The sequence below is a fragment of the Cuculus canorus genome, chromosome 10, assembly GCF_017976375.1.
Source record: "Cuculus canorus isolate bCucCan1 chromosome 10, bCucCan1.pri, whole genome shotgun sequence".
Taxonomy (NCBI): Eukaryota; Metazoa; Chordata; class Aves; order Cuculiformes; family Cuculidae; genus Cuculus; species Cuculus canorus.
Window position 1 is genome coordinate 10,409,985 of NC_071410.1, and position 10,085 is coordinate 10,420,069.

Consider the following 10,085-nt stretch of genomic DNA (forward strand, 5'->3'; position numbering starts at 1 on the left):
TTTTATACGGGCTGGCAGGCTCTCTGCAGCCGCACGCAGCCCTCGGGGCCTCATCCACATAGTATTGCTCCAAGCGTGAGGAAGCATGTAGTTAGTTACACACTGAGGATTTGCAGGATAGACTCCCACAACCTTTCTAACAGAAATACAGAGGGATGCAGGGTCTTTTCAGCATCGCCGCGGCCACACGTACTCCTGGGGCTCTGTCCCTGCCCAGTGCAGGAAGGCGGTGCAGTGTTCGGGGTGCGCTGCTGCCACCCACCCAGAGGCTTGGTGCAAGGTACCCACTGTGTTGGCAGAGGAAAGGCAACCCCAGCCACTTTCCTGCCCTCTTTTTTTCTTCCTTAAACCTTAGAAATACAGGGAGAGGATTTCCTCCTTTCCCCCATTTCCCTGGTTTGCAGCTCCACTCTGGAGCACATGCAGGAGCGCTGCTGGGAGATGGGCTGGTGCCTACTGCCAGTGGGTGATGCCAGCAACAGCGCAGAGGGGTCTCCATCCCAGAAGGGAAACGCTTGCTAATAAACAGTACCTGACGACCAAAAATTTGAAGCCACTTTGTGCAGAAATCACAGATCCTCTTATTTATCCATCTTCTCCTCTATGGGGTAAAGCTGCTACTTCCCCTCAGGATGTTCAGAAATTTTAGAGCAGACAAGACTGGAATTTCTATGGAATGAAAAAGAAGGGCTTATATTTTTTCCCCAGTATCTATTATGTTATATTTTATATCTTACATTTGTGGGTGAGGGGGATATGTAACATTTGTTTCCTCCTGGTGGCCATGGGTCCCCCAGGGCTGCCCTGGGGTGCATGCCGGGCCCTGCTGGTTTCCAGTGGCCATAGGTGTCATGAGTTATTTCTAAAGTGAGGTTGCAAGGCTGTCACCCTCCCATGGCCATTACGAGGTGACTGTGGCCAGGTGACATGGTGGCCAGGCCACCTGGAGGGCTGAGGGAGGTGCCCAAGGGTGCCACTCGCTGTGGTGTCAGAGGGTCTCCATGGTCTGTTGTCCCTCCCTAGCCCTTCCCATTCCACAGCTGGCTGGGGACAGCAGGCAGCCTTCTGCCACCCTGCCTTGCAGCAGGAAACTGAGGCAGGGCTGGAGAGCCAGGAGCTGGGTCCCACCGATATGGGGTGCAGGTGCCCCCCAACAAGCCTTGTCAGCACCTGCACAGCTGCCCAAGTTGTGTCTTCCCCAGCCCATCTACAGTGGCTGTTTGGTGGGTGAGGAGGGGGCAGGGGTCCCCTCAGGGCAACCCACTCTGCTCCTGGCCCATAGCTCAGGAACCCCCAGCCCAGCAGCATCCCCACCCCCAGGGACAGCCAGGCCCTGCCACCTTGCTGCCTGGCACAAAGCGGCGCATTGAGGGACACAGCAGGGCTTTGTCCACGCCGTGCCCTCCGGGAAGGGGCCGGTTGCCCTCTGCAGGCTTCCCCAGCCCTGTGCTGGCTCTGCAGCCACGGCACCCGGGGGGAGCTGGGGGCATCCATGGAACATGGGGCACCCAGGGGAGCTGGGGTACCCAAAGGAGCAGGAGCACCCAGGCTGCAGCCCTGGAGCCAACCCCGCCACCCAGATCCCACAGCTGAGCCACACAAGGGGACTGAGGAGCCATGCAAAGCAGCTGGAGGATTCCCATCCAAAGGGGAAATCCTCAAAGTTTTGAAGGCCCCAAGGCTGAAAGCGAGTCCCTGAGATGGAGGCCCCCCGTTATTTGCTGATGGGAGCTGGGGAAGTGGGGGGGTGACAGAGAGCATCACTGCTGTCCAGTGGGGCCGGCGTCGCACACGGCCACAGCGCGCAGCCTGGGGCAAACACAGGTGGACCTGGGGTGGTGCCCAGACCTGCTGATCAGGGGGCACCCCATGAGCCCCCCTGTCCCCTAAGCCGCTCTCTTTCTTTTGCAAAAGCCTTTTCCCTCAAAAGCCCTGAGCGTGGCCCTGAGGCAGCTGTGCCCACGCAGCCGCTGGGCACCCAGGAGCTGGCAGCCAAGGGGTGCTGGGGGGGCTGGGGGGAGGGCGGGGTCCTGTCCCTTTAAGGGGGGTGGCTGTCACTCAGAGAGCCCTTTTCTTTGCTGGAGAGCGGGGCAGGCACCCAGAGGGGGGAAACACAGGGCGAGGGACCGCCAGGCAGGCGAGGGCTCCTGCAGACAGCACCAAAGCAGCCGAGCGGGCGGTCAAGGGAGTTGACCAAGTCCAGCATCATGGGTGAGTATGGGGTGAGGGTGGTGGGCACCCCGAGAGCTGTCACTGGTGGCTCTGGGGACCCTGTCCCAGGGTACAGCCACTTGAAACTTTCGTCTGGCGCTGGTCAGGTCCTGGCTACCCCGGTGTGGCCATGCCAGCCATGGGAGCTGCTGGGGCAGGTTGTCTGGGCACGGTGGGGGCAGTGTTTTCTTTGCCAAAGCGGTTTTCCGTCCCTGTGTGCTCATGCGCTGTCTGAGGGGTTGGATGCCATCCCCACAGCTGGTCCCATCCTAGTCCTCACCACACAGGCTGGAGAGACCTCACCACACAGGCTGCTGTCCAGGTCTTGGTGGGAGCTGAGAGGTCCAGGCGGGGAGCTGAGACCAGTCACAGCTCACGCCACTTGTATGCCAGCAGCCTTGGGAAAACAGAGGCACTCCTCGTGCCTCAGTTTCCCTAGCAATACACCAGAGCTATTACTTACTGGCATACCCACCAGGCATCAAGGAGACTCTGGCCCCAGGGATGTCATGAGCTGCGGGTACCCTGTATCCTCCTCCTGTCTGCAGCGTATTGTTTGGCTCCGGCAGCAGCTGAGCCTGGGTACAAGGCCAGGGATTGTGCGGCACAAGGGCTCCTTCTCTCCGCCCTTCTCCTTCCCAGGCTTCTCCAGCCCGGCTTCCCAAAGCCCGAGGGCTGGAGCTGTGGCAGGGATCCTGCCAGGCCCCGCTGCACCCCAGGACCTGCAACCCACCAGGAACAGAGCCTCTCACAGTGCCCCAACCCTAGGCACTGTCTTCTGGATGTGCAGGGTTGTTCCTGTGGGTCCCAGAGAGGTTCAGGGACCAGTGCTGGCCAGGAGGAGTGGGACTGACTCGGACCTGCCACATCCAAGGCACACAAGCAGGAGGGGTCCCAGCACTCCCCCATAGCGCTGCCTTTGTTCCCTGTTTGCTCTCAGCGTGGGGCAGCCGCTGGGGTGGCAGTGCCAGGACAATCCCCCATTGTCCTCGGTGCCACTGCACGACCTTGTCCCAGTAGGGAGGGGAGGGCACTGCTGGCCAAGACCCCAGGGCTTTCTTGTTCTTTGAGGGAGGAGATAAGCACTGTGGGATTCGTGGAGGGAGAGTGGGCTTGAGAACGCTTCCCACGGGTGCCTTTTTGGCATTTAAGGCACAAATGCTATGTCCAGATGGGATGTGCCCAGGCAGCTGTTGTGCTCAGGACAGTGGGGTGCTGGAGCGCACATCCTGGGAGAGGGGAGCAGCTTCCCTGCAGAGTTGTTGCATAGCCCAGGCAGCAGATTATTGTGGCTTATCTAGAACCAAACTGATGTTCCAGAGCTGGATGCTGGTGGGTGCAAACCCACTTGGCTGCCTGCCTCCACACCAGGCGGGACAGGAGCTGGCTGAACACCTCCAAACCCAGACAATTGGGAACCTGAGCTAATAATCCTGCGTATTAGGGTCCTGATGTGCAGAAGGAGCAGGTGCCCGTGGCCTCGCTGTTGAAAATAACCAGCATTTAGGCAATCCAAGCAGCACACTGGCATGTGCCCTCACTTTCCCTACCCACACACAGGTACACGTGCCCTCTTGCCAAATATCTGTCCTGGAGGACAAAACCTATTACACAAGCGCTGATGTCTGGGGAACAAACAAGGCTCTTCTCCATAAGCACATCCGCCTGTGTAACAGGGCTGCTGCAGCCTGAGCTGCCGGCTGGGTGCCTGGAGAGGCCAAGTGCACCCTGAGCTGCTACCCAAGTGCCTGGGGTGTGCCGACCCCAGAGCCAGGCCACGTTGCTGGGCCTCTGCTGGGGTTTGTCTCTGTGGAGGTGCTGGGTTCCCCTCCATCTTTGATGGCAAAATTAAAACACAGGCAGCTGGTGTCACCGTTTTCTGCAGCTGGGCTGTGCCAGCAGTGGGGAGCCCATTAGCAGCTTGTTTGCTGGATCCCGATGGCATCACGCTACATCGCCTTGTATTTCCCTCTTATTTCACACAGGTCAGCGTGGCTGGCTTGCCTCAACTCCCTCTCTGCCTTACATCCAGGGTCTGCCTTGCAGCCCTGGTGCCCCATGCTGCCGCCACCTGCTGTCCCTGGGCATGCTTGGGTGTCATCCTGTCCGACTGCTTAGAGAAGTGTCAGGGAAGCGCCTGGGTTTGGCTCTCCAGCAGTACAATGATTCACTTCTGGGCTTTCCTTATACCTGTTTCCCTCCTCTCGCCAGGCTCCTTCCTCCTCTCACAGTTGCCTGCTCCTGAGCTGTAGCATCTGAGTACTACCCATCCCAGCAGTCCTGTCCCACCTTACCTCTCTTCTCCTTAGGTTTGCTGGAGTGCTGTGCCAGATGTGTCATTGGAGCACCCTTTGCTTCACTAGTTGCCACTGGCTTGTGCTTCTTCGGAGTAGCGCTGTTTTGTGGCTGTGGGCACGAAGCCCTCACAGGCACTGAGCAGCTCATCGAGACCTACTTCTCCAAAAACTACCAAGACTATGAGTACCTCATTGACGTGTAAGTGCCATGCTGTGATTCATCACCCTCACGCCAGGGTCCCTTTCACCTCCATCCTGCTCTGTGCTGGGAGGAGGTGTCTGGCTGGGTTGCTGATGTTGTCATCTGAGTACGATGGAGACCCCAGGCTGCATTTGCCAGGTGCCAGTGCTGCAGCTGCATGGCAGGGTCCAGCGGCCACTTGTCTCTGTTTCACTCCTGTTTTTATCTGGCCCTCGCCAGGTACCCTGGTTAGTGCTGGACTTCTGCATGGGGTAGGTATGGAGAGCATGGGGGAGCCAGCAGCAGCCCACAGCCTTTCTCACCAGGCTTCACCCTCTATTTCAGTCCCGGTAGGGTGGGGAGGGTAAGTTGTGGTGGCCGGGTTGCCCCAGCTGTGCCACGTGCAGGGCTGAGCTCCACAGTACCAACACAGCACCTGAGCATCCCTGCCCACTCCTTTCCCTGGCAGCATCCACGCTTTTCAGTACGTCATCTATGGCACGGCCTCTTTCTTCTTCCTCTATGGAGCCCTGCTGCTGGCCGAAGGCTTCTACACCACCGGCGCCGTGCGGCAAATCTTCGGGGACTACAGGACCACCATCTGCGGCAAGGGGCTCAGCGCAACGGTAACTGGGGGCCCGAAAGGGAGGGGAGCGCGAGGCCCCCAGCGAGCTCACTCGTTGCAGCGAGTGTGTCAGTGTTTGGGAAAGTGGCTAGGACATCCTGACAAGGTGATCTTAACCGGGGTTTGGCACCCCTTCGCGCGCCCGCAGCGGGTTTGCCACACTCGGCGTGGCTGAAGAGCAGGAGACTGCAGCCGTCCGGGTTTCGGGGTATCCCAAAGGGAAGCGCAGCCCAGACACCCTACCCCACGCCTGCCGTGGCCTCTGGGGACCAAAGCAGACCAAATGACCGCAGTTAATGAAGCTGCTTCATGTTTAAGCTTCAGTGGGGAGAGCCATGAGCATCCCCACAGAGCCCAAAGTTCTCTGGTACCTGGTGCGCCAGGGTTGTCCTCTCCACTGTGCTTGGGGACCACAATAAAGTGCTGGCAAGGGGAGCCCATGGCCTGGGGGAGCGGAATGGCTGCGGTTCCCTTGGGGCCGGTTGGGGTGGCACTGTGGAGGGAGGGCAGGAGACCCACATTTTCATGCCAAGGCGGGTTTTGCAGTGGTCTTCCTCCAGAGGCCAAACCCTGCTTGGCTGCAGCCACCAATTCTCCCCTGCACGGGATGTGGCAGCCTTCCTGCTGCTGCCGCCAGTCACCCCCACGCACGCGTGGCTGGCTGCAAACCTGGGGCTGGGGCTGTGAGCCACCGGGGCAGCTGGCTCGGGCTGCTGCTCCGTGCTGGCTGCTTGGGGATATGCTGGGTTTGGTGCGTGGTGTGGCGCTCGATGCAGGCAGCATCTCGGTCCCTTGCCTGCTCCACACCCTCTCCTGGCTGGGGACTCTCGCGCTCCCCTGTCCCTGTCCCTGGCTGTTTGGTAACAACCCTCTGCCCTGGCTTGTCCTGCCCCTTGCAGTTTGTGGGCATTACCTATGTCCTGACCATCATCTGGCTCCTGGTCTTTGCCTGCTCTGCGGTGCCCGTCTACATCTACTTTAACACTTGGACCACCTGCCAGTCCATTGCCAACCCCAGCAAGACCACGGCCAGCATTGGCACCCTGTGTGCAGATGCCAGGATGTACGGTGAGTGCTGGGTTCACCCTCCAGGAACGAGGGCTCAAGGGAGAAGAAAGGGGATGGAGAAAAGGGCTCAGGAAGATAAGGCTGGGATAAAGCAGGGGCAAGTACTGAAGAGCCCTGAAACATTTGATTGTGCATGACACACGTAATGGTGCGAGGCTGAGCAAGGCAACCAGCTGGCAGTAGCGCCTGGCTCACCCAGCTCCCTGCATCTTACCAGGTGTCCTGCCCTGGAATGCTTTCCCTGGCAAAGTGTGTGGCTCCAACCTGCTCTCCATCTGCAAGACCAGTGAGGTGAGCACCTCCTGTCACCCTACAGTGTGCTCCCTTTATCATATGGCCTTGGCACTGGCCTCCCTGGCCAGCACACAGGACTCAGGGAGCTCACTTCTCTCTTCCCTTGCAGTTCCAGATGACTTTCCACCTCTTCATCGCAGCCTTCGTTGGGGCGGCTGCAACACTGGTCTCACTGGTGAGTCAGTGCTCCCTCTGCCCAGCCTTTCTCCTCCACCCAGTGAGGACGTGTGGGCAGAGGACAGCAGAAGTGGTGGGCGTGGATGTGGCAGAGCCTGTGCTCATGTCATTTTCTGGCACATAAGTGCACATGTTGAATTCAGGCCTTAAGAAGGTAGAGTTGGCCACTGGAGGGGGGTCTGAAGAGGTGTTAGGAGACCATTTGGGAGATATCCTGCTGCCTGTGCACCGAGTCTCTTGCCTTTCCCTGCCCCCATTTTTGCTTTACACCAGCAATGACACACTGCAACATTCCACCGGTGCAGCAAGGCCATGGGGCTCCACAGGGCAACTGCCCTGTTGGGTTGTTGGGCTTGGGGATGCCACCTCGGGTGCACTGCAGTGAGGAGTGCCCCCCCACTTGCCTTCCTCACTCGTGGGAGCTGCATTTCTCCTCCTCCCCCCTCGCTCACTCTCTTCCCACCCACAGCTCACCTTCATGATCGCCGCCACCTACAACTTTGCCGTCCTCAAGCTGATGGGCCGAGGCACCAAGTTCTAGCCCATGAGGTGGAGCCCAGCCAGACAAAACGCCCTTCTTTTCTCTAACCCCGAGGCTTTAACACTGCAGCCACCCGACACCAGGTCTCCGCGTTAACTCTGCCTTCGCCGCTGACTCCCCTCCTCTTCCTCCCTCACATCCATTGTGCTGAGCGTGACCAGGAAGGAGAGCTTCCCACCAATGGACATCTCTTCATGCACTTTTCTCTCTCTGCTCATCCGTAACTGGTTCGCTCTAGGGCCAAGCCCATCAAAACCAGCCAGAGAAGAGGAGGGACTTACTCCTGTGTCCCGATGTTGCCTAGGGATGAGCAAAGGCCTTTATGCTCCTGGGAAAAGGAAATCTGTGTAGGTTGCTCCATGAGTAGCAAGAGGCTGCCTAGAGAGAAAAGGAAGTTGGCCCAGTCCTGGTACCACTACTAGAGACTCTCCTGGAGCTGCCTGCTGTCACCACCTGTGGATGGAGAATAAGAGAAGGATTTTATTTTTTTCCCTTAGCAAAAAAAAGATGAATTTACCCCAAATTGCCTGCTGCAGCCAAGGCAAAGGGAGTTCAGGACAAGGATCTTCTCATTGTGGAGAAGAGAGTGCTGACCCCAATGCTGATAAAGCCCTAACTCAGCTGCCCCTATTAAAGCCTAATGGAGTTTGGTGTCTTTGCAGACAAAGGGGGACTCCTGGCTTTACTCTCCGGGCAGCAGAGATGTGGCACATGGGTTTGCCTGAGAGGAGATGTCTCTGCGCCGTGCCCCAGGAATGTAAAGCCAGAGCCACCCCTCCATAGGCAGGGGATGACCCTCTGGACTGTGTGCCTTCGCCTCCCCTGCCTTGCAAGCACTGTGCTCGCTGCACACTCTTGTTCCTTCACAATGGTGCTCTTCTCTGTGGTGACATTTGCTTCTCTAACCTCCGCTGCGTCGGAGAGCTTGATTCGTTTCTCACCTGTGTCAGACATAACTTTCCCTCATTCTGCTCCCCTCTTCCGGTCACTTTTTTTCCTGTGTTTCCTGCAAGTCAGGACAACTGTCTTGTGTCTGCCTGGGTGCGATGGACCGGCAGCATCTTGCTTCCAGCTGAAACACATGAAGGAGTTGAGGATCACGGGGCTGAAACACTGCCTGTCTCTACAAGCCAGATCCTTTCTGGTGCCAGTTCAGTCTTTTCCCTTGGGATGGGGTAGCGGAGCAAGGGGTTTGGTGGAGAAGACCTCTCCCCCATGATTGCTCTCCACAGCAGCCAGAGGAAAGCCCTCTGGCTGGGTAGCATGGGTCTGGCTAAACCCACAAAGATGCTGCTGTTTCCAGTCCTTCCCACCTACTGGTATTCTGTTTGGCTTTTTCCTGCCTCTCCTTAATGCTAATATTAGTGTTTATTTATTGGAGAAACTACTTTCAGTGGCAGACTGTAGCTCCATCTTGCATGGATTTTTTTCTTTCTGTCTCTACTATTATTATATTTTTTTTAAGCACCGATTTCAGCAAGAGCAAGGATAAAGGAGCAGATCTGCTGAGCAGAGCGTTCGAAGGATCCTTGCTGCCAGGAATGCTGAAATAGGTTGGCCAGGCTACCAACGCACACGGGCTGGGGAGGGGGGAGATGCCAGAAGGGATGGCAGGGTGGGGAGAAACCAGTCAAGATCTGGAAATTCACATTGACGCTATCTCTCTTGTGGGTTTGCTGGGGTTTTTTTGGTATCCATTTAACAAAAAATAACCAGATCCTCCTTCCCACACTTGTCCCCAGAACCCAAACACACACACACGCACGCACACGTGTGCGCAAACACACACACAAAAAGAGAGTTAATAAACTGAAAGTGTTTCCTTCATTTCTGATCTAGAATTTCAACTTGTTAACAAGCAATAAAAAGGAGCAAGTTTTTAGAGACTTATCTTACAAGATGTATTTTATAAAAATTAAAGAAAACAAATTAAAATTAAGAACATTATGAACAAGATATATGTCTGCCTATCCATTTGTTGTGCTGGCTTTCTTACTCCCACCAAAAGAAAGCAGAGAATGGGAGGCTGCAGAGGAGAAGGTCCCAGAGCAGAAGTACTCACCAGCCCCACATGTAGATGAGTAGCCTCCACAGGACTTTGGCCACCCTTCCTTCGCACCCCAGGTTCATAACCCTGACAGTAAAATTTCTGTTCCCAGCTGAGGAGCCCTTAAAACCTCTCTTTCTTCTCCAGACACCCAGTGGAAAGCTGCAGTGTTGTAAGACCCGTTTGCTTTTATTTGGTTGTGTGCTGCTGCTCTTTAGTACTCAGCCTCTGCCACGTCTCCTACTGTAGGACCTACAGCATCACCACAGCAAAACCAATCGTCACGGCTTGAGCAAATCTTCCCAGCTCACATCAGGCAGTGCACATGGTGGCACGTGTCCAGAGCCATGTGGTGTGGGGGATTCTCTCACTTGCAGAGAGCCCTGTGTGAAACTGGACAGTCTTGTTTAGGCACCAGGGTGGACTCAACTATCGCAGGGCCCTACGTGTCCTGTCCATGCACGCTGGGGGTGGTTGTGTGACATTTGCTGCGGGGTTGTTAACAGTTTGTGCAGTACTGGTGCGTGGAGAGGTCATTGGCTGGCGTCTTTCTGCCCCTGATCAGACAAATGCTCCCCTTAGAGGTGCATTTCCATGGCAGCTACCAGAAAAATTATTAACTGAAATACTGCTTCTCTTGGAAA

The 10,085-nt window shown here is 56.6% G+C and overlaps 1 protein-coding gene across 2 annotated transcripts; it reads left to right on the forward strand.

Annotated features, from left to right (window-relative positions):
- Positions 1-2,058: 2,058 nt before the first annotated feature.
- On the forward strand, positions 2,059-9,348 carry PLP1 (proteolipid protein 1). 2 transcript variants are annotated; one of them, XM_054075635.1, is made up of 7 exons: positions 2,059-2,211; positions 4,521-4,707; positions 5,159-5,420; positions 6,214-6,382; positions 6,600-6,673; positions 6,786-6,851; positions 7,323-9,348. In XM_054075635.1, the coding sequence occupies exons 1-7, from the start codon at positions 2,208-2,210 to the stop codon at positions 7,392-7,394; spliced, it is 834 nt and encodes a 277-aa protein (XP_053931610.1). In that variant the 5' UTR covers positions 2,059-2,207; the 3' UTR covers positions 7,395-9,348. The 2 variants fall into 2 exon arrangements, with proteins under 2 accessions (XP_053931610.1, XP_009570283.1); XM_009571988.2 differs by having other exon boundaries at positions 5,159-5,315.
- The last annotated feature ends 737 nt before the right edge of the window (positions 9,349-10,085 follow it).